The 25,696-nt window shown below is 43.2% G+C and overlaps 1 protein-coding gene across 2 annotated transcripts; it reads right to left on the bottom strand.

Moving 5' to 3' along the window:
- Nucleotides 1-2,542: 2,542 nt before the first annotated feature.
- LOC143284716 (kelch-like protein 12) lies at nt 2,543-25,671 on the bottom strand. 2 transcript variants are annotated; one of them, XM_076591655.1, is made up of 10 exons: nt 25,260-25,671; nt 22,829-22,982; nt 21,134-21,366; nt 19,259-19,408; nt 17,838-17,952; nt 16,797-16,903; nt 13,720-13,912; nt 11,522-11,779; nt 8,014-8,200; nt 2,543-6,048 (listed from the first exon to the last, which is right to left on the bottom strand). In XM_076591655.1, the coding sequence occupies exons 1-10, from the start codon at nt 25,440-25,442 to the stop codon at nt 5,919-5,921; spliced, it is 1,710 nt and encodes a 569-aa protein (XP_076447770.1). In that variant the 5' UTR covers nt 25,443-25,671; the 3' UTR covers nt 2,543-5,918. The 2 variants fall into 2 exon arrangements, with proteins under 2 accessions (XP_076447770.1, XP_076447771.1); XM_076591656.1 differs by having other exon boundaries at nt 21,149-21,366.
- Between the last annotated feature and the right edge of the window lie 25 nt (nt 25,672-25,696).

The raw sequence follows: 25,696 nt of genomic DNA, 5'->3' as shown, positions 1-25,696 counted from the left end.
GTTCACTTACTGTAAACATACTCTAAGATACTTGACAGTTTTTATTCCTTGACAACTTGTGTAAGATTTAAGAAATGAATTATAATATTCCACAATGATAACCAACCCTATGTATAATCCAGGTGTTTGGCTGTTTCTGTCTGTAAGTCTGTGTATACATGTTTTTTTTTCTGTTGTTTTTTTCTTTCTTTCTTTATTATTCTTTATTTCTCTATTAAGATGTTGTTGTTGCTGTTGTAAAATGTCAACTTATCAAATTTGAAAAAAAAGAAAAAAAAAAAAAGTAAAAAAAAAAAAAAAAGAAAAAAAGTCAGCCATGCCAGGCTATATCAATGCTGAAAATCTTATAAACATGGATCCTGCAGGACTAAAAACAAAACAAAACAAAACAAACAAACAAACAAAAACAAACAAAAAAACCCCACGAAACAACGCATACCTGGAAAAAGAAAATTAGACCTATGAACAGTCACGTTCGACATAAACATACACAACACATGACTAAACACACACATAGGACTAGAGTCAGAGAACCAGCACCAGACAAGCCGAATGAGTCACACTCCAATGTCACCTCGTGACACAACAACAGACCACCACCACCACCATCACAAATCACACATAAAACCAACCTTGTCTAAATTAACCCTGAACATCTGCACCCACATCCATTCTTCTGACACTGAGTCTGGTCCAAATGCGATTTTACTTTCATTAAAATTCAAATTCGCTCAAAAAAAAAAAAAAAAAAAAAAAGAAGTGTGTAAAAGCATTACACTGTTGCCATCACAGAAATAATCATATGTAAAAAGCACAAACCACTGCGATCACAATCCGGAATAGTTCATGAAAATACATCGTTAATACACAGACAACAAGGCATACACACACACACACACACACACATATATATATATATATATATATATATGTATGTATGTATGTGAGTGTTCGACAAACAATTCACTGCAATGGCTGCTGGAATTATTGTTAATATGTTTTGTTAGCTTTTCTCGAAGGTCAAATCATCTCATGTCCCATGTTCATTACATGAAATCAGACATGTCACATGACTGTTCATACGTGCACTCTCTCTCTCTCTCTCTCTCACACACATTCACACACACCCACACATGCTCCACACGCAAACACTTAAGCACAGACATAAACACATACATATGCAGCAAAAACAAACCGCATGCATGCTTAATGTGAAATACATACTCATGCTCAGTGTTCTCATTCACACAAATGCTCACTGAAAACATTTGAACACCACCAAACCTGTTGCTCACATGTATGTGTGTGCCTGTGTGTGTGTGTGTGTGTGTGTGTGTGCGTGCGTGCGTGCGTGCATGCGTGTGTGTGTGTATGTCAAAAATGGCTCCTACAATGTCATCGGACAGACTGACAAGCCAGCCTGGCAGGCAGAAATAATCATAATCATATCACATAAGCAGAACCACGCAGTTCCCACGACGTACTGTTCAATGGAGAAATGAAGAAAGCTGGTCAGTGCTGGTCACTCTTTTTGAGTTGACAGAACTTGTCAGTGGCCACACAAGGTTCCCTCTTTCACCACAACAACACTGCCTCAGAAACAAACACCCCAACCCCCTTTTCCACTGTGCCGTTGGTCTTGCACTATCACCATCCTTATCAGTCCTTCAAAACATGGTGATTGTGGGGTAGGGGGAGAGGGGAGAAGGGTAGGGAGGCGTGGGGGGGGGGCACAAGAGGGCTGAAGAGAAAAGATTGCCCTCCCCTCCAAGCTTGTCCTACTGGCAGCTCTTGCGAGAGAAGGTAGGCCCTACAGGAAGAAGGGTTATTTGTTTCCTGGTTTGAAAACCGGCACCATTCCTCTCCACTCTGGTTGCCTTACATCCTCACTTCTCCACGCAGGAAAAAGTCTCATTCCTGCCGCCACGACCCATTTCATGGGGAGGGGTGTGTGGGGGGATACTTATCATCCCCCCTCCCCTGTCGATGTCGGTTGCATCGTCCGACATGTTGGAGTCAATGTTGAGCCTGATGGTGGCACTGACTTCAGCTGCTGTGACCAGCTTGTGACGGATTCGGAGAACACATTTTTCCTGGGATTTAAATTTTTGTTTGTTTGTTTGTTTGTTTTTTTTACAAATAATCCAAACGCTTAAGTACCATTCATCCACCCCTACAAAGCTGACACAACATGAACTGTATAGTGGTGCTATCTGCAGCTGCTGTGACCAGCTAGTGATGGATTCTGAGTTCACAGATTTCTTGGGATTCTTTTTTTGATATATATATATATATATATATGTATATATTTTTAATAATCCAAACATTTCGGTTCCATTCATTTACACCCCACAAAGCTGACACAACATGAAGTGTATGGCGGTGCTAACTGCTGCTGCTGTAACCAGCTTGTGACAGTTTCCGAGTCTCCACAACACTCCACAGTTTTCTTCGCTGTTTTTTTTTTCTCTTTCTTTCTTTTTTTCTTTTATTCCCCCCCCCCCCCCCTCCACCCCCCCCCTATCATCCAAGTACTGTTCATCTCCCCCCAAAGCTGACACAACATGAGCTGTATAAACTGGTGCTGACTGCAGCTGCTGTAAACAGCTTGTGTCGGTTTCCTAGTCCACAACACTGCAGCTTTCTTTAGGTTTTTTGTTGTTGTTGTTGTTGTTTTCTTTTTTTTTTTTTTTCTTTTCTGTTTTTTAATCACCCAAACCCTTAGGTAGTGTCCATCTCCCCCAAAAGCTCACACAACATGAGGCATAAACTCAGTGGCTAAGAACAGAGAGGCAGTGAAGACGCAGATCATGCCCTTGGGCTAACTCAGCTGGATGTCTCTGAGAGAGGTTGAAGTCAAAATATAAACCCTGAAGCAAAAACAAAACAAAATAAAAACAAAACAAACAAAATCACACCCACACACACACACATAAAAAGGCAGAGCCTTCATTATGGTTCATGCGTGATTCCTATGGATGAAAAAGCATCCCCTCCCCTCCATTCTTCCATTGTTTTTTTTGTTTTGTTTTTTTAAAGTATTCCTCAACCATATTAATCAGATGCCAGCAAATTATCCCCCCCCCCCGCCCCACATCCCCCCCACTCAACACTTCCATCATTTTTTTTTTTTTAAACTACTCCTCAGTCACATTAACCAGATGCTGCTGAAGTTCATCTGTCACACATTCAACCCGTACCTCGACTCTTTTGAACATCCGGCAGAAGTACTTCTCTACAGACAAGCGGTTTTACTGCAATCTTGATGTGTGCATTCATTAGCTCAGCAATGCATGATGATAAACTATGAACGGTGAATTGTAAGCGTTATCCCACTCCAAACATTTGGATCATGTTGTTCAGTTCTCTGTAACCCAAGCCACTGTGGCCAGAGGTGCGCACACAGCAAAATCACTAACTGTAAAATCCATGCATATTTGAACTTCTCTGATCTTTTGGCATAAAAGCAACAACAACAAAAAATAAAATAAATAAATAAATAAAATAAAAAAAATATAAAAAAATTTAAAAAAAACAAAAAACACTCGTCTAAATCCATGAAAACCCCATGATAAAAAAAAACAACCCAAAAACCCCACATTTTTCTCTCCATGTGACTGCTGAAATTTGCCTCTCACTGCTCCATTAAACAATCGGAGCTCTTCTTCTTCTCAGGAAGAAAAATGTGATACTAAACAATAAGTCAATACCAAAGATTAAAGAAATACAAATGTGATGGCAACATCAATGTGGTTTTTCTCTTCTTCAGAATGTTTTGGTGACTTCTTCCCAGAAGAGCACCATCACTTTATCTGAAACGTGTAGAAAAAAACTTTTTTTTTTTTTTTTTTTTTTTAGCCAAATTTCATGTCAACAGACAAAACTATTTCCAGAGAAAATTAATTTTATCTTGAAGTTACCGCCGATGCACACTGACATACACATGGACAACCCAAACAGGGTTATTACATATTCACTCAGTTAACACAATATAAGCCAAAAAAGTGATATCCATATCAAAACTTATTTGACAACTGAGAAGAGATAATGCTAAAGACATCATTCAGTTATACAACTAGGTTGTACATAGTTTCTGTTGCTGGCTGCTGGATTAAACGCCTGGAAGGGATTTCCGTAAACAGTTAATTAGATAGTAAATTAGTCTGTTTTTGGTATTAAATCAATACTGAATAGTTTGTTTTTGTTGTTGCTGTTGTTGTTTTTTAAAACTATTTTGCTTATCAGTTTACTTTTTTACCTACCACTAAACAATAATTATTCACTAACAAAACTAATCCTCGATAACAAAACTCAACCTCGACACCAAAGTAATATAGCTAAAATCGTATGCACAGATCTGGACTGCTACGGTAACACTGACCGAGATAAGGTGGTGCTCTAATTCAAACGCTGTTTATTCAAGAGCTATTTGTTACCAGACAGTACAGTTAACTAACCCTATTAATCATTAGGTTTCTTCTGCTGTCTGCCACGAAGGAAGAGGGAGAAGTGGGGGTTGTGGGGGGGGGGAAGGCGAGGAAACACTGTCAGTCAGTATCAAGTGCTTGACGAAATCATAATGATGTGCAATGACAGCGAATTCAGCCCAGATAACTGACATAACTCATCCGATAAATGTTGGGAAAGTGACAGACATAAAAATTTCTTTCAGGCAGCAAAGTTTTAAATAATCTGAATGAACAAAGCGTCTGAAAAAGATATCTCCACTACTTCTGTTTTAAACTGAAAAGTGCAAATAAAATATTGTTTTCAATCTAAAGGTACAAATAAAATGCTGTCAATATTGTTTTGTCTCTTTCCTTGAAACTGTAGCACTCTGTGTCAAAATTACACTTCAATCATTATGCGAAGTTTGGTAGCTACTGGTTGAGCAGTTGTTATAAAATTGTGACTCAAGTGAAGCACCCCTCCCCAAACATACAGCTGGGCCAAAATATGCCAGGCTGAGAAGGCTGCATATGCAGAAGAATTTTAACGGGCTGAAACGGGTTAAACAATGAAGAAAGCTATGGGCTATCTAGTGGCTACTTCTGCAGAAACCTGAATCAATTCTAAACATTAAAGCAATTTGTGAAATCGAAATATACTGCCTTTGCTGACCTGCTGCGTGTTAACAAAAATGATTGTTGGAAAATTGTTTCTCAATGTCTGTACCTTTATTAATATTATATCAATATTTTAACTAACCTTTATTAATATTCTATCCATATCTTAACTAAATAATTCTGTTTGGTTTGGTTCTCTAGCTCTCCCATTTCTGCTTGTTGAGAAAGAAAAAGAAAAGCCAACTTTTTAAGTTAACCGCGGAAAAACACACAAACGGACGCAGCTGACAACTGAAATAGGATTAACACATGAAAAACAAACACAACAAAAGGACATACAGACAACTGCACAAGTGGAATAGGGTTAAAACATGGACAGAAAAACACAAAATGGACACACAAGCAACTGAAACAGGGCTAAAACACTGACAAACTTTGCTTACACATGTGACGAACCTGGACAAACCCCTACCAAAAAATGACACAGACAGCTTTCAATTTCAGTCTTCTTTGCACTGCTGACAATAACTAATATGGTGAGTGGGGGCACTTTTTGGGGGGGGGGGGGGGTTGTTTTGGGAACACCTTTTTGTTTGTTTTAGGGACACTGTTTTGTTTGGGGATACTTTCGTTTTTTTTTTAGCTTGTTTCTTTGTTCATTTTATTTTCAGAACCCTCCCACCCCCAACCCCACACTCCTCCCACCACCCACACCCACCACCACCCCCACCCTGTAACTCCCTCCAGTGAGTGCAATGCAGTACAAGGATTTCATAATGGCGACAATCACGTGGTGGTGAATGGACTAGTAGTAGGGAGCATTGAGCAGCAGGCAGGCACACACAGTACAGATCACAGCATGCGGACGACGCAAACACCGGCATCGCAGCGCGGAATGGCCATGCTGTCGTCCAGAACGTCCCAAATGTCCCGCAGGGGGTCGTACACCTCCACGGTGTTCAGCAAGGTGTTGCCATCATACCTGCTCAACAGAACAAAAAAAAAAAAAAGAACAAACAGATTTATATAATATACAAATGAAGGGGCACCGCTTCGTCAATACAAGTTTTCTCTGATTCTAGGCACACATGGAGAACTTAGAATAAAGTTTCCTTGGTGTGTTACTTGAGTGTGTGGAGGTTGTGCTGTGAGTGTGCAACAGACAGACAGACATACAATCAAACATGTGGTCAAAAGCACACAGAGAGAGACAGAGAGAGAGAGACAAAACGAAACAAAATTTTATTTTACCAGGGTAATCAGATAAGCAAAACATATGCTTTTCTCCACCCAGCCCTGGGGTATAAAAGAAAGGGAAAAAAAGAGGGATGTGAGTGGTAGGGTTACATCAAAGAACACATGAACACAGAACTGTTAACAACAAAGATATCAACGACGAAGTTCACTGAAACTCACATAAGAAACTTTTTGAAAAAAAGACTACTGCAAAGCAACAAACTAAAGAACTCTCTATCCCCACCCCTACACACCCAGTCTCATTCCCTCCAACCCCATGCACATAGTGAAAGCCTCAGATTTCAACATTCAGCCGTAAATATGATTATAATCAAAGATATTAAAATTCATAATGATATATACCAGTGACTTTCTTTTTTTTGGGGGGTGGGATCTCCAATAACATTGATCAAGAGACAGAGAGAGAGAGAGACAGACAGACAGACAGACAGAGACAGAGAAAGAGATACAGAGAGAGAGAGAGTCAGACAGAGAGTAGCACACATCACATATAAACATATCATACTTCATTTGTCATTTTTCACATTATCCCATTCATCCTTGAAAAAGATTCACAGATGTAAAAATTTTTATCTTTGATTCTTCTATTGTATATATGGCAGGGTTTGTTTGTGTATGTGTGTGCGCATGTGTTTGTGTGTTGCTGTTTTTTTCAAACAAGAATGTTTCCTGGCTGAGAAAAGTTTGAACTTATGTGTAGATTTCAAAAGTTTCAAACCAGAACTGAAACATAAAACTGATACTGTCCATGCTTTCGATTCTTACAACCGTCTTCTACCAGCAAAAAAAAAAAGAAGCAAAATTTCATAAACTCTGAAAGGGTGTGTTGTTGACTCCAGTCATAGACTGTTAATTTAAGGGCTGTTTTTTTTCTCACAGTGTATGTGTGGGCACAAGTTTATACATGTGTGTGTGTGTGTGTGTGTGTGTGTGTGTGTTGTGTGTGTGTGTGTTGAGGGCAGGGAGAAAGAGACACAGAGAGAGAGAGAGAAAGAGAGAGAGACAGAAAGACAGAGAGAGAGAGAGGAAAGAAAGGAGAGGGAGGAGAAAGACCAACAGACAGACAATATAAAATGATGTCATATCACCGGACTTGCAAGTAAGGCTCACTGAGACACACACACACACATACACACATTCATTCACAGTGTGTGTGTGTGTGTGTGTGTGTGTGTGTGTGTGTGTGTGTGTGTGTGTGCCTGTATGAGAGAGAAAGAGAGAGAGGGAGAGAGAGAGGGAGAGAGAGAGAGAGAGAAAGAGAGAGGGGGGGGAGAGAGACAGAGGGAGAGAGAGAAAGGGGGGAGAGACAGAGAGAGAGAAAGAGAGAGAGAGAGAGAGAGAGAGAGAGAGAGAGAGAGAGAGAGAGAGAGAGAGAGAGAGAGAGACAGAGAGCAAAAAAGGAGAGGAAGGAGAAAAGCCAAGAGATGGACAAATGTACACAATCATGTAATATCATCTGACTTGCAAGAGAGGCTCACTGACACACATACATGCACACAAACACACACATTCATTCACAGTGTGTGTGTGTGTGTGTGTGTGTGTGTGTGTGTGTGTGTGTGTGTGTGAGTGGGAGTGTGTGCGAGTTTCTTATTTTTTAATTTAATTTTTCCCCCCTTATCAAACAATGCAACACCTACAGGACCAGTACACACATAAGAACATTTATCTCTCTCTCTCTGACACTGACCCTGCCACCACCATCAGCTGGCCGCGCAGCACACAGGCGCCGACGTAGCAGCGAGGCACGACCATGTGGTGCAGGGTGGTCCAGTGGTTGGTCTGCGTGTTGTACGACTCCACACTGGACAGGTGGTCGTTGCCGTCGTAGCCGCCACACACGTAGATCACCTCGTTCACCACCGCTACCCCGGCACCTGACACCACCAGCACTGAGCTTTTTTTTTTTTTGCACACGCACACCACCATCATCCTGTTATTTTTTGTGTGAACTCTTTTGCCGACTATAGGCGACTTCGGTACTGTCCCATTGTTTTGTGAACTCTTTCACTGCCATAGGCAACTTCAGTACCATGGCATTATTTTGTGAACTTGTTCACTGCCATAGGCAACCTCAGTACCATCCCATTATTTTGTGAACTTGTTCACTGCCATAGGCAACTTCAGTACCATGGCATTATTTTGTGAACTTGTTCACTGCCATAGGCAACCTCAGTACCATGGCATTATTTTGTGAACTTGTTCACTGCCATAGGCAACTTCAGTACCATGGCATTATTTTGTGAACTTGTTCACTGCCATAGGCAACATCAGTACCATGGCATTATTTTGTGAACTCTTTCATTGTCATAGGCAACTTCAGTACCATGGCATTATTTTGTGAACTTGTTCACTGCCATAGGCAACCTCAGTACCATCCCATTATTTCGTGAACTCTTTTGCCACTCATAGGTGACTTAATCATGTCGACTAGACAATTCACCGCCACAGGCAACTTCAGTATCATCCCATTATTTTGTGCACTCTTTCGCTGCCCACAGGTGACCCTGGTTGGCTCCACGTCACACAGGCGACTTAAGTCGTCTAGACAGTCCACCATCATTGGCAACTTTACTTTGTGAACTTTTTCCATTATTTTGGGAACTCTTTTGCCACCATAGACGACTTTGGTCGGCTCGACATTTCACCGCCACAGGCGACTTAATCATGTCAACAAGACAGTTCACTGCCATTGGCAGCTTTAGTTGATTAGAATGATATTCCACCACTTTAGGTGACGTAAGTCGACGAGACAGTTCATCGCTGGTGACTTTTAGCTGACCGGACAGTTCACCTCCATAGGCAATTTTAATCAACAAGACAGTTCACCACCATAGGCCACAAAAGTCCACACAAGACAGTTCACCGCCATTGGCAACTCTTCTTTACTGGATCGTTCAGTGCAACTGATGGCTTTTGTTGACAGGGGTCATGTTAAAATGGACCGGTTTTCACATTGTAACAAAGCTTGACAGCTGCAGCCAACTTTCCCTGCACGATAGGAAACTAACTTCCCCCCTTGAGCGAGTTTGAAGTTAATGAGTCCACAGAGTTATTTTGAAATTTGGACAGGAACTGAATCATGTGAATGAGAGCATGGGGAGTGTTTTTTCACACAGAAACTTGGCAGTGAAAGAGTTAACAGCAGAGGTTGCCTTTCAGTTTCAAAAACCAGGTCAATAACTTAAGAAAAAGGAAATTACGAGCAATGTGACCTTGCGGAAGACAAGACAACATGCAACAACAGAGAAACAATCAATGCAGAGAAAGGAAATGCAAAAGAAAATTCAAACTGCTTGGTATGCACAGGCTGCAGGAACAGAAGACGGCTGTCATCAAAGAGAACGCTGCTATATCACGTCAACAGAAGGGAGGTAACATACTAAGGAAGGCTACTGGTAGCAGCTGCTGTCAATTTCTCAAGCAGTTTGCACAGGACAGGAATCAGACACCCGAGGGAGTCTGCACTAATGGATCACCAACGTGATCTGATAATGAATTATTTTTATATCACAGTGATATGACACAAGCAGAAGTAAGCTCTAAAAAGTGCTTTCAAAATCCAATAGTAAGAAATGTATCGAGTAACCACATAAGAGGAAATAGGAATAAACAAAAGATAAAAAAAAATTTAAGACAATCAGTTAATATTTTAAAAGCAAACTTAAAAAAAACCCAACCACAGTCACACATATATATATAAACAGCTTGGACTCCAATCGAGGAATGAGATAAGTGGACCCCTGCCTTCCTGTGCTGAACCCTGGGGTACAGTGAACAGGAATTCACTGTCCTGATGGCCATTCAACCCTATCAGACCTGTAACCTTTTTCATAAGAAGGTACCCTCACAGAATGTGGTCACACTCATCATACTCACATTACCCAAGCCCTCACACAGGGGCACACATGCCCACATATCCCATACCCCCTCGGCTCCCCCCCCCCCCCCCCCCCCCCCTCCTACCACATTAAGTCAATTCAACTTTATTATCTCTCAAGAGAAACTGCCATATGGTTGTGTAGCCCATGCACACACACACACACACACACACACACACACAAAAGATATATACACTAAAAAGGAATTCACATGTTTATAATCATCCGAAGAGATCATGCCCACAACCACACCCACCCCAACCAATCCACAGCTCCTTTCACCATCCCACCCCCTGACACTCCCAAACACACACACACACACACATATGCACACTCGCCACACCCCACCCCCCACCTCCCTCCAACCTTCTCCTTCCTCACACACACACACACACTCACACACACACACAAATACATACGCACACTCCCCTTCCATCAACTTCTCCTTCCTTAACACACACACACACACTCACAAACACACACAAATTACATACACACACTCCCCTTCCCTCAACTTCTCCTTCCTCACAGACACACACACACACACACACTCCCCTTCCCCCAACCTTCTCCTTCCTCACACACACACACACTCACAAACACACAAAAATACATACGCACACTCCCCTTCCCCCAACTTCTCCTTTCTAACACACACACACACACTCCCCTTCCCCCAACTTTCTCCTTCCTCACAGACACACACACACACACACACACACACTCACAAACACACAAAAATACATACGCACACTCCCCTTCCCCCAACTTCTCCTTTCTAACACACACACACACACTCCCCTTCCCCCAACTTTCTCCTTCCTCACAGACACACACACACACACACACACTCACAAACACACACAAATACATACGCACACTCCCCTTCCCCCAACTTCTCCTTTCTAACACACACACACACACTCCCCTTCCCCCAACTTTCTCCTTCCTCACAGACACATACACACTCACAAACACACAAAAATACATACGTACACTCCCCTTCCCCCAACTTCTCCTTCCTAACACACACACACACACTCACACACACTCCCCTTCCCCCAACCTTCTCCTTCCTCACTCACACACACACACACACAAACACACACACCCTTCCCCCACCTCCTCCTTCCTCACACACACACACGCGCTCAGCTTCCCCCCACCCCCTCCTTCCTCACACATGCGCACACACAAACACAAACTCTCCCCCCCCCCACCCCCCCCCCACACACACACTTACAACCACACCCACATACAACCACACCACACACACACAAACACACACACCACACCCCACACAACCCCTCCATTTACCTGATCGCTGGATTGTCATGCAAGGGATGGAGCTCCACTGCTCCGAGACGGGGTCGTAGCGCTCGGCCGAGTCCAGCAGGCTGATGCCGTCGTAGCCCCCGATGCAGTAGATCATGTCGCCCGCCACCACCAGCCCCGCCCCCTCCCGCCCCACGGCCATGCCGCTCAGCATGGTCCACTTGTCCGCCTTGGGGTCATAGCGCTCCATGCTGGTGTGCCGCGTGTGGCCGTCGAAGCCCCCACACATGTAGATGCCATCTGTGTGGGCGGGAAAGTTTGTGGGAGTTGTTTGTGACATTAACTGATTATCGACAAAAGGTTGTTGTTTTTTGTCGGGGTGGAGTGGGGTGGGGGTGGGGGTTGGTGGGGGTGGCAGGGGGGTAGTTGGGGGGGGAAAAAAAGTGAGAGAGGTAGATGCTGTCTGTTTTGTGTTCTGTTGTGAAGAACCCAAGGGAGATGACTTTTTTTGGGGGGGTGGGGGGTGGGTGTGGGATTGGGGGTGGGGGTGGGGGGATGCAGATGGGTGTTGGGACAGGGGGGGAAGAAAGACAAAGAAGAGAGGGGGCAAACAGACTGACAGACAAAGAAAGAGAAACAATCACAGAGAAATGGACAGACTTGACAGACAGTTTCAGTTTCAGTAGCTCAAGGAGGCGTCACTGCGTTCGGATAAATCCATATACGCTACACATCTGCCAAGCAGATGCCTGACCAGCAGCGTAACCCAACGACAAACAGCATATGAATAATGAATGTTTCACTGGACTGAGTGTTATAAAAAAAAATTTAAAAAAAAAAAAAAAAAAGATCAGGTGAAAACTACTTTTCATCATGTCCTCAATACAAACGATGACAAAAAGAACAAAATTAATGTTAAGAGTGCAAGACACACAAAAAGTGAGAGAGTGTGTGTATGTGTGTGTGTGTGTGTGTGTGTGTGTGTGTGCGCGCAGGCATGTGTGAGTGTATGTGTGTGCATGAGTGTATACATGCAGGCATGGGTGCCTGCACATGTGTGCATGGTTGCCTACATATGCGAATGAGAACATGTATGCAATGTGATGAGTATAGTTGTGTACAAGCACCTGCCTGCCCTGACTGCCTACCTGCCTGTATGCATGTTATCCTGAGTGAGCCACTGAGTGAATGATTTTGTATTTGCATTTCTTTTTGTCACAACAGATGTGAAATTTGGGCTGCTCTCCCCAGGGAGAGCGCGTTACTATACTACAGCGCCACCCATTTTTTTGTATTTTTTCCTGCGTGCAGTTTTTTTTTTTTTTCTTATCGATGGAACTGATGTGAAAATATTTTCTTATTCTTAGTTCTTCTGCGTTCGATGTTTTGGCTGCGTCAGACGGTCACCCCTGTCGCCACGATGTAACCCACGGTCTTCTCCAGGTCGTGGCGGTCTCCCCAAAGCTGCGCCTGTAGCTCTGTGCCCCCTGGCCAGGTTTGACGCCGTAGAGCTTCATGGGTTGGGCAGTGTTGGAGGATGTGTTCAGGGGTCTGGGGTCCAGTGCCACATGGACACTCATCAGTGTGGGCGATCTTCATACGGTGAAGGTGACTCAGTAGTCGGCAGTGGCCAGTTCTCAGTCTGAAGAGGACTGTCTGCTGGTGTCTCTGGAGCTGGTGGATTGGATCGACACCACTGTTTGCACCCAGCCTTCTCTTCCACTGGTTCTGGTATCGGTTGTGGATGATGGTCCTGGCCTCTCTGTAGGCCACAGGGTGGCTGAACTGCTTCATTTTGCTGCCTGCCTTGGAGAGAGCATCAGCCTTTTCGTTCCCCGTGACCCCACAGTGAGAAGGAACCCACTGAACAGTGACAGTCGACCGTTTTGAAAGGTCATGAAGGGCTGCTTTGATGTTTGTCAGCTGCTGTTCGTTTCTGGTTGACTGGAGTCCCTGCAGGAGAGATCTGCAGTCAGTGAAGAAGGCTATCTTTGGTGGTGGGTTGACTGACGTCCTGAGGCCTTGTGCAGCATGGAGTAGTGCTGCTGTCTCCACTCTGTAGTTCGAGGAGATTCTTCTTCTTAGTGACTCAGTAATAATGGTTCTGACAATGGGGGTGACGAGGTTGGAGAGACTCTTAATTCTTTAAACAGCACAAAAAAAAAAAAAAAAAAAAAAAAGAAATGCAGAAACCACCCCACACAACACAGAGCAGCAGCAGAGGGGCGAACAAAACAAACCTTTGTACACACAGACGCAGGCCAGCCCCCGGCGGTGGTGCATCTGGGCGATGGGGTTCCAGGACAGCTGGGTCTGCGTCAGGTCCAGGCACTCAGCCAGGTTGAGGCGCGAGTGGCCGTCATAGCCGCCCATCACGTACAGCCGGCCGCCCAGGGAGGCCGCCGACACGTAGCGCCTCCGCCGCGACAGGTTCTGTGTTTGTTTTGTATTGTTAGCAAAAAAAGAATGTTCTTGTTGTGTTGCTCATGACTTCTTGTTGTTTTTGTTTTAAGTGGGGAACAATGACACACATGTATCCTCCACCAATTGATGTTTAAAAAACACATGCACAGCATGCATGTATACTCATGCACATACAACACAGAGAGGGCTTATATTCAAATATATGCGCATAAACAAATAAGGCCAATCAAACAGATGAGGTCTCCACACAAATGGATACACACAAACAGATATGCCATACACAATACAACACATGCACACACCCCACACAAACAGATAAGGCTACATCCCCACCATAAATGTTGAAAACAAATGCACAGCATGCATACACATGCACACAAATCACACACACAGATCGAGGCCAACACACAACTACAAAAACACAAAGAGAAAAGGCTTTAGCCTACCCCAAAATGCATACACACATAATGTGCACATACGCAGCACAACATACACACATCAACATGCAAACAGATAGGGCTACACTCCCACCATCAGTATTTCAAACCATTGCACAGCATGCATTTATAAACATACATGCTCAACACATAAAAAGATGGTACCATCACAAAAACACATACACACAGATGTGACCTTAGTCTACAGACAAATGCACACATGCAAGTGCACATATGATGTACACACTGTCATGCTCTATAAGAGACCGGATGAGTAACCCCCACCCAACCCAGCACTAACACCCCGACAACACAAACACAGACTATAACAGGATAAGAGTTCAATATAAATTTATTCAGCACATGGAGCAGACAATACACAGAGGGTTTAACAGACAACGGAAAACAACAAAGCACACTACTACAAAGACAAGTTATCCAGCAAATTAACTACAGGGTGAAATGGCACAAACGTGGAAATAACCACAATCCTTCGAGAGAAAGGCAATGGGCTCATGAATGAATAAATTCACTTCTGGAAGGAAAATAAATGATTTAGCACATGAGTGTGTGTGAGTGTGTGAATATGTGTGTAGACGGTGACTCGGAAACACAAGTACAATGTTGATGATGAAGGTAAGGAGGTTGCGACGATGCTGAAGAAGTAGTGACGATGATGATGAAGTAGTGACGACGACAATGACGAAAAACAAAGAACAGTAAGTGACAACGATGAAGAACAGTAAGTGATGACGATGAAGAGCAGTGAACAGTAAGTGACAACGACAAAGAACAGTGACGACGAAGACGAAAAACAGTGATGACGAAGACAAAAAACAGTGACTACGACGACGATGTAGCACCAAGACAGCCGAGCACCAGGCCAGAGAATGCTGGCGACGGAAGACAGCGGCAGGCGGCAGCAGCCAACGAAGGCCTAGACCACAGAAGTCAAAGGCTGGCAGTGGAATTCCCGGGAAGACAGTGGATGGTCAGTGGAAGGGTAGGGAAGTCAGTGGATGGACAGGGAAGTCAGTGGAAGACACAGAAAGTGGGAACGCTTTCAGGCGGGTACTGCTACCCAGAGGCTGAAAGACACCGAACACCGAACGAAGAGCAACAAACACTTGGAGGAAAAACTATCCCCAATGCAGACTGCAGAACCGGGCAAACAGCCCTGAAGAGTGCAAAGCAGACATGACTGCCATGAATGCCAGTCGTGGGCGAAAAGCCCAGAATCCTGTCACTGACTGACCAGCGAAGGAAACACTGAGACACATGAGATTCCCATGCAATCCGTACAACCCACACACCGCTCTCCAGCTGAATGGGGTGGGAGAACAAGGAGGGGGTAAGGCACATACACCTTGGTTTGTCATGAGATGTCACACACACACACACACACACACACACAGAAATACACACACACACACACACACACACTCAAACAACATACACGAACAAACACAAGTACATACACACATGCACACACAAGAAAACATAGAAGGGTTTGAGAAAGCATGCAAGGTGAACTTTAGCCAAGCTAAAACATACCCATGGTACGCATGAACATGGCATGTAAACACAAAGTTCTGTAATAAAATGCCAAGTGCTACAGAATTTTTGTTGTTGTTGCTAACACTTGATTTTGTGACAAAAGGCCAAGTGTTACTGGATAATTAGATAATAAAAAGACCAAAAACAACAACAACAACAACAACAAAGAGAAAGAAAAACAAACAAAATGTATTTGGTACCTATCTTTTTAATAATCCAAGTTCTACTGGATTCTTTTCTCAATACTAAATTCTGTAATAATATGCCAGATGCTACAGGATTTAGTGGGTGAGGTTGGGTCAGGGAGAGTTTTGGATAGGAGAGAAGAGAGGGATGGTGGGTTGAGGGGGGAGGGAGGCAGGGGGGGTGGAGGTGGGGGCGGGGGGGGGGCAAGAAAAAAAACCAAACCAACAACACTCTGAAATTTTAAAAAATACCTTGTGTGGCTGGAATTTTTTCTGAACTGTCAAAACCAAGGTGTGAATGGGTTCCAGACTTTGATGGGGGATGAAGTTAAAAAAAAAAAACATAAAGAGAGGAAAGGAGAGGATTAGACCCCGCCTTCTTAAGGCAAAACCTAGACACAGCAGAAGTAATATAAATTCACTGCCCAAATGGGCAAAATCAAACAAAACAAAACAAAAAAAAAACAACTACGGGACATGATGGCCCAAAAAACAAAACAAAAACCCCCCCAAAAACATGGGACCTTCAAACTTTCTTTTTTTTTTTTTAGGAGATGGTAAAACGGCTATGATGGGAACCTTTTAACTGAACACTCCCCACCCCCACCCCCTCCCTCCCTCAAACCTCACCTTCCCCCACAGCCCTTCCACAACAGGTCACCGATGTTACCCTTTCAGACAACCCATTCCGGCGGCGTCCAACAAGTTACTCACAGGCAATCTGGTCCAGGTGTGTGACTTGGGGTCGTACTTCTCCACCACGTCCACCAGGTTCTGGTGGGACCCGAACCCTCCCACCACCACCAGCTGGTCATCAGTGCCTGTCCCCACAGCCACCGCCAACACACTCACATGTCACTGCTGTGGTGGTATTGTTGGTTGGTTGTTTTGGGTTTGTTTGGGTTTTTTTTGTTTGTTTTTTTGTTGGTTTTTGTTTGTTTGGGGTTTTTTTGGATGGGAAAGAAATTTAAAAAAACAACAATGTAAATACTATACAATATAGCAGTAGTGCTTGTGTCTGCTGCTGAGTCGCAAGTTATATGGCATCCTTTCTTATCATTTCACCCGTGTCTGGGTCAGTAAAAAGTTTTATCTCTCTCTCTCTCTCTCTCTCTCTTTCACAAACACACATGCATGCGCACACACACACAGGAACATTTATCAGCCGAAGTGCTTGCACATACATTGGCACTCACTCACGTACAGTAACCTCACATTTGCAGGTGTAATAATCTATCAGTGTGTTTATGTTGTGTCCACACATGCACTGCAGATAACCACAATGCACTTTTACAGTTTGTCCAGTCCTTCTCCCTAATCAACACTGTTTAACAGGGTGAGTAACACCAGCAACAATAGTGTGTGTATGTGTGTGTGTGTGTGTATGTGTATGTGTGTGTGTGTGTGTGTACTTGTGTGCAAGCATGTGTGTGTGTGCCTGTCTGTCTGTCTGTTAAGACTGTCTGTGTGCATCTGTAACTGTCAGAATACAACTTGATCAAGAAAGAATATAAGAAAAGGCAAACAATGCTTCTATCAATAGTGTCATAAAATAAATTCACAAAGGATTTTTTGTGTAGAAAAAAACCAACAAAAAAAACAAACTGACTGACAGGTACAGATGTTGATTAAATGAACATTAATCAACAGACAGCCATACAGACAAACAAGTGTCAGACAAGACGAGAGTGACAGGGATACTGACAGAAGGTCTGTCTACGTTGATACAGTTGACCAGCAAACATTCCAACCTACCAAAGCGCGGGGAAGTGCAGGGTCCGTTCATCTGCGACCGAAGATCAGGGCGGAGGTGGAACCTCTTGGCCTCATCCACCAGATCACGACACGCATGGTTTCCCTTGATCAGGGGCTAAAAGCGCAAAAGAGCACATTTTCAACAGAGACTGAGAAACCGCACTAAAGATGAACTTTGATAACAGTATTTGGCACACCTACATCAAAATATATCTGCATATATATATATACATATATATACATATATATATATATATATATATATATATATATATATATATATATATATATCATGAAAAGTATCTGACAAGACGGGACAAACAAAATAAGTGGCAGTGAAAATGAAAATACAGCTCCAGACTATAACCATAGTAACATTGGCAAGGGCTCACCTCACTCATCAGCATCTTTTTTTCAGAAATTGAAATACATGGAATATGCTGACACTGCTGTATGACTTTAACTTTCTTTTGTTCTCTTTCTTCTCTTTTCTGGTTATGCAGCTGAGTGTCACGAAGCAGGTGAGCTCTCTCTCTCTACTTTGTCTTAAAAGTCCAAATGAAAACAGAGATCTGCAGAGACTATATCATTCTCACCTAATCCTTCATGACTTTATATATTATATATATATATATATATATATATATATATATATATATGCTGACAATGCTCAACAAATACTTAGGGAATTGGGATAGTTGGGGAGTGGAGGTTGGCGGGGGTTGGGGGGGGGGGCAGGGAGAGAAAGGGAGATGAAGAGAGAGGAGGGGGCAAGAGAGGAGGGAGGGAGGGAAGGGAGAGGGAGAGAAGACAGGTAGAATGTGAGGGTCATAAAGTGTATACATATTTAAGAGTAGGGAGGGTGTGCACGCCCGCTTTCATTAGATTTTCGTTGGGGTTCCCTGGCTATTTTTAGTGAGAACCGTGAGCGCATACGCATCTCCATTTCGTTTTTTTTCCAGGTCACTAAAAAGCTCAAATTTCATCGTGGAAATCGCTGTTCTGACAAACGGGTTTTGAACATTTTTGGTGCCTATTCTGCAAATTTACAAGATATATTTGGTTTTATAATTAAACCTGTTATTTGCTTTAGTCTTCTATGTTTACTTTGAGCGTGTTTCTTGTCATGTATCTGCCATTTCGAATTCAAACTGATCCATTAATGAACTCTGCCAAAAAGTTGTCCGAACAAAGGCAGTGCACACCCAGAGAAGCCAGTTAAAGTGATGGCCTGTGCATGTTGTCATATGACGTACTTCTCGCTCTGCAAGTGCGAGCGACGAAAAGTCCACGACGAAAGCAGGCTGCACACCCTTCCTATTCTCACAGCATAATAACCCTCTCACAGTTGTTTCTCAACTGGCGGCAATGAGTCAAAACTAAGTAAAACGTAGAGCTCTACACAGGGGCCCAGAGCCCACCTCATTGTCGATGACATCCGTGATGAAACATGCGGACAGGAGGGGCAGCCTGACGAAGCGCAGCAGAGACGGCAGCCAGAACAGCCGGTTTTTCTCATCATGCTTCACCCAGTCCAGCACCGCATGGTACACCGGTTCTTCAGAGTTCACCTGAAGAAATACAACAAAAAAACCAACAACTCTATATCAGCAAATGTGTCAACAATTTCGCTTTTAGATATAAAAAAAAGTTCTTGTAACTTGTTTACAGCTATGTCTCTCAACAACTCATTCTTCTTCTTCTCCTCCTCCTCTCTTTGTCTCCGTAAAGAAACCCATCTGTGGAGCATAGCAACCTGACCAATGGCTGGGATAATGAGGATTCAAACCCCATCTGAGTGATGTCATTGTGGGATTCTGGCTCCTATCCAGAATCAAGTGTTACTATGGGCTCCAATGGGAAGACTGGGACCACAGCTATCCTCTTCACAGACGTATTTTTGGCTACAGCAGCAGCAGCAGCAACAGCATCCTAATCCATCACCACCATGAATTATACAAAAAACACAGTCTCCAATTCTGTGGGTGACCCTTCACACCCTGCTCTCAAGGTGACCTCAGCTTCTAGCCCCAACCTCCACTTCTATACCTGTGGTGAGTTTGTGTCAGGGTCCTTGGTGTTGGCAGACTTATAAAGGCTCTCATCACAGAGATCTGTTAGCATCTCTGCTCCTGAGAAGGTGCTCACTCAGCCTGGTTTGGTGACTGAAGTCATCATCTGCCATCACCAAGGGGCTCAGTAAGTGATGCGCTGTAAATGCTATATCAGAACTGACAAAAACTGAAGGGCACCATAAACGCTCCGCTGCTAGCAACACCGGGTCTACTCTGGGATGTGACATTATGGCACCCAGCCTGACACTGACGGAAATTTCCCTGTGGATTGCTGGCACTGTGGCAGGATACATCAAAGTGTCGTTGTCTGTGTGGAATTCAGGACAAACGGCACAGCTCATGCCTGACGGGAACAGCGAATATGACCCCACCTTACACCCTTGCCCTCTTCCCAACACACACATGAACATAAACACGCACACATGTGCAGGAAACTGAGACTGGGGGGTTACATACTAATACTCGCTTTGTTTACACACATGACTAACAACCACCTCCTCACAAAAAGAAAAACAACAAAAAACAAACAAACAAAATATATATATATATATATATAAAGCAACCAGAGTAAAATATTTTTTTTTTTTTTAAAGTTCCAAATTTTATAACCCTTCAACAAGGGTGCAAGACAACATGTGAATAAAGCAAAATACCGCCCCCCCCCCCAACCCCCCCCCCCCCCCACCCCCACACACACACAGAAAGAAAGAACGCACACACACACACACACACACACACACACACAGAAAGAGAGAAAAAAAGAAAGAACCCCACCACACACACACACACAGAAAGAAAGACAGAAAGAAAGAAAGAACCCCACCACACACGCACACACAGAAAGAAAGAAAGACAGAAAGAAAGAAAGAACCCCACCACACACACACACACAGAAAGAAAGAGAGAAAGACAGAAAGAACCCCACCACACACGCACACACAGAAAGAAAGAAAGACAGAAAGAAAGAGAAAGAACCCCACCACACACGCACACACAGAAAGAAAGAAAGACAGAAAGAAAGAAAGAACCCCACCACACACACAGAAAGAAAGAAAGAACCCCACCACACACACACACACAGAAAGAAAGAGAGAAAGAAAGAAAGAACCCCACCACACACACACATGCATGAAAGAAACAAACATATAAACAACCCAAAGACAAAAAAAAAAGAAAAAGAAAAAGGACACACAACAACACAACAACAGCAGAAAAACCCACCCTGTCAGCTCCCACCTGCAGATGGTCACTCTTGACCAGCGCCTCCACCTCGTCCATGGGCAGGGACTTGAACTCCTCCTGCATCACCACCTCCTCAAAGTGGCGCACGCTGAAGCGGTCGGCCGCCGCCCACAGGGCCTCGCAGCCGTGGCGCTCGGCAAAGATCTTGATGCCCAGGCAGTTGGTGCTGTCCAGCTGCTTCTCCAGAAACTGGCAGCAGGCCTCGCGCACACCTGCCCACCACCAACAGTTTGATCTGATTTGACTTGATCTGGATACTTATACAGCGTCTATCCTCGGTCAGAGACAAAGCTCTAAACGCTTTACAAACACGAGGTCATTTGCACAACATCATCATGCTGCCGACCTGGTTAGAGCCGACGGACGGCTGCCATCCAGCGCTCAACATATGTTTCCTGTGTCATGCAATCAGATGTCAGGCATGCACACATACACACTCAGACAGACATGTAATGTTTTATGTGCATGACCTTTTATTGTTTTATTAACGCCCCCCCCCACCCTCCCACCTCCCCCTTCCGGGCCATGTAGGCAACCATACTCCCATTTTCAGGGGTGCGCGTGCTGGGTAGGTTCTTGTTTCCATAACCCACCTAACGCTGACATGGATTAATACAGGATGTTTAATGTGTGTATTTAATTTTCCGCATGCATATACACATGAAGGAGGTTCAGGCACTAGCAAGTCTGCACATAATTATATTGACCTGGGAGATCAGAAAAATCTCCATCCTTTACCCACCAGGCACCATTACAGAGATTCGGACCTATGACCCTCAGATAGAAAGTCCAACGCTTAACCATTCAGCTATTGTGCCTGCTTCAGAGAGGTATTAGAATATGCATGGATTGATCCATATATATGCTCTACATACATCTGCTGAGAGAGAGAGAGAAAAAAAAGGTAGCAGATGCCTGACCTTTGACATGTCCAACACACTGATCAGGCCATGAGAGCCCATCAGCAGGTCTGTATACTAAAACATTGTAAACATAACAATGGATTAAAGTACAAAGACAAAGTAAATAAAATAATAAGAAAAAAGTCAGCATTAAACTATAGTGAAGGGAAAGATACAAAGAAGTCAAATGACTGAAAGAAAAACAAGAACTAAATAGTATAAAAATGGCCTGTACTTATCTAACCTGCATGCACTCAAACATGCTCACAAGCCCACACACCAGGAAATATGCACACATAGTGACATACACAACACATATGCGACAATTTTCAGTCTCACAAACACAAAGTTTATCATTTATCAAGAAGAAGAAGCAGAAAAATGATAATAACAATTTGATTTACTTAACATCTTTCTACGAAACACATGCTCAATTGTATTCTTACAAGTTTTATGTAAAGGAAAAAAAAAGAAAGAGAGAAAGATCAACACACTTCCAAAGGGAAAACAATAAAGTAAACGATAGTTCATTTATGTCAGGAAAATCTTGTTCCGTGAAATTATGAAAAAGACAAAGAGGATGACAGCAAAAGAAAAAGATAGCGATGAAAAGAGAGAATGAGGGCAGAGAAACAGAGACTGAGAGCTCCGAGCAACTGACAGACAAGTTATGAAGTGTGGAGAGCATTAACTTATGATTCAACAGTTTTCTAGAACAGAAGACTGTCAAATTTCTAAAATTTTAACAAAAACAAAACAAAACAAAAATTACCTGTCAGCTGCAGAAGACATGCGGCAGGTAACAGCTCCTGGACATTTTCCACACTGACGTTGACGGTCTCTGTGTAGCAGAAGTCCAGCAAAACGCCCACCACAGAAGCTGAAATCTCATACAGTGTGATCTCTGACTGGTCCCTCTCTGACATCTGAAACAGGCAGTGCATGACGTTCTCAAAAGCGCAAACAATTCTCGACACGAGCAGTTATGTTTTATAACCCAGCCAATCATGAGAGGTGTATGATGTACAATACACAAATTACCATGTATACAATAAATTAATAATGCAAGTGCCTGTTGATAATATATTAGCATTAAGGTTGAAGCTCCCTATTCTCCATTTTCCAGAAGTGGCACTGACCTATCACCTTTTTGTTTTTGCTTAACTACTAGTTCTACAAGGGAGGATTCATCAATACGTGTATGTGAGCATCCATGTGTAATGAGTGAGCGTACTTGTGGGTGCATGTTTGTGTGTGCAGATTTGACATTGTGTATGCATATGCACAACTGTTTATGTGCACACATGATTGCACATGTAGTTATACATGAGTGTATCAATCGGTGTGTTCATGTTAATTTGTTTGCACATGTCTGCAATGGGTGTGTGTATTGATCTTGATCTTGTTGGATGCTTGAGGCCTGGTAGTGACCTGTTTGCCATTGTGGGCTTGTCACTATAATTGGCTATGTGCACCTTTGGTTGTCATAAGTAGGTATTTATTCAAAGTTCTGCAAATTCTAAATTCCATTTCCCAAGTGTGTGTGTGTGTGTGTGTGTGTGTGTATGTGTGTCACTGTGTGCATGAGTATACTGTATACATATCATCATAATGTGCAGGTGAACACATGCATGTATACATGCTTTTGACTTTGAGCATGTGTGAGATTGTGCCATTGTATGAGTAATACAAATCCATTATTAATACAAGTCCATTATTTCTAGGTGGATGGTTTTGTCCAACTAAAGTTAGAATAGATCACATGCAACTATATTTCATCGAATTAAAAGAAAAAAGATTGCTACTGTGTTACCTACATCCTTTCATTTCAAAAAGCCCCCAACTACAACCAGACTTTCATCCATAGAACACTGGGAAGCAACCTGGCAAATGAGCTTCAAGCAACCCCAGCAAATGCACCATCATCCACATCTCCCCAAGCAAAAAAGAAAGCTGTAATACCAACTATCATATGCAGCCAATGGAAACTACAGCATCCAGCAAATACCTCAGCATCACCATCACAGAAGAACTGTCCTGGGGGAAACACACTGCCAACATGGTCAACAAGGGCAAGAGAGCTGTGGGTTTTCTTTGGTGGAACTTCCATACACACATGTATGCTCCACCAGCGTTAAGTCAAGGCAACAATGTACAAGACCATGGTCAGACAGTCAAGTTAGTGTACGCATCCACTGTCTGGAACCCAACCTATCAGAAAGATGTCACAGTGCTTGGGAAAGTGCAATGCAGGGCAGCCCGCTATGTGTTCAATGACTACAGCGATCGGACACCAGGTTGTGTGACCAGTATGCTCAGTATACTGCAGTGGGAGCCTCTCGCAGAAAGAAGAAAACACAACCACATCATCATGCTGTTCAAAATCAAGAAGAGTATGGCTGACATTGATAAACTTGTCCTTATTTTACCCCAAAGGGGATAGCCGGACAAGGGGAGCCCAAAGAATGTTCCAGCCCTCTGCAACTGTTTTGTTCCTGGAATTTGGAAACCCTGCACCAGTGGAATAACCCACCACCCAGACTCATGTATACTCCTTCACTGGAGGTCTTCCAGTCTAGTCTGGGTCAGCACACCAGCAGCATCACATGTAGTGATGTACATTGTTTTAACCTTTTAGATCAAGTCGTTTCTGAGTTATGGGCCACCCACTCAGTACACCAATTTAGCTCAGCTGACTCCACTGCTGGGCTACACATGTTCAGGCCATCCAGGCCAAGGAAGAAGAAGAAGAAGAAAATATACTTTACAAATTTTCATGTCAAGGAAAATAGGAAATGTACCTGTGTCATCAACACTGGAATAACCTTCCAGACTAAGTAGTTACAGCAACAACAGTCAACACTTTTAAGACCAGACTGGGTGCACACTGGGCAAATCTACCAACACTATACAATCCTGCAATAGGTAGGACAGTAATACCTGTACCGCCACGCATGCAAGAAGTAGTCCAAATCTGCAAAAAAAGGCCTCAAGCACCACAAGTTCAATTAATTACTATGGACCGTTTACAAAAATATTATTTTTAAAAAAACAAAAACAACTGTGGGAACACACATAAAATGTGGGGTACATACGGTACGCATACAAGTGCACACAAGTATGTGATTTTACAGTCAGTGCACAGGTACTGTTAAGTCAACAAAAATCAGCTGAGACAGAAGCCTTGTCCACGGACCACTTACCTCATTTGTAAACATGGCACAAAAATAATCACTACACGCAGCGAGTACTATTCGATGAGCAGGAAACTTCTGTCCTTGAACATTTAAAGTCACATCACATAGCGTATCAGTTTTGCGAAGATTGTTCATTGTTGCAAGGATGGATTTTGCGTGGCTGTCGGTGAAAATCTGGAAGTCGGCCATTTTGAAAAAAATTCAGAAAAACAAGTTTTATGTTTGTCAAAATGAAGCACACCAAGAGCAATATACTAAGACTGGTTCAGAAGCAGAAGTCAAGTCAATCCGTTCCATCATGGAATCCGCTTTAAGGATGCTGGATACTGGAATTTTTATTGTTGAAACATGATTTTATAGGGTGCCCGATGCGACGTTTCTTGATCCAGGGGAAGCCACTGTCCATCCAGATCATATTTGTTGACGTTTCTTTGATCTAAACA

This window comes from Babylonia areolata, chromosome 8 (genome assembly GCF_041734735.1).
Source record: "Babylonia areolata isolate BAREFJ2019XMU chromosome 8, ASM4173473v1, whole genome shotgun sequence".
In the NCBI taxonomy this organism is placed as follows: domain Eukaryota; kingdom Metazoa; phylum Mollusca; class Gastropoda; order Neogastropoda; family Buccinidae; genus Babylonia; species Babylonia areolata.
This window is presented reverse-complemented; position numbering and strand designations above follow the sequence as displayed.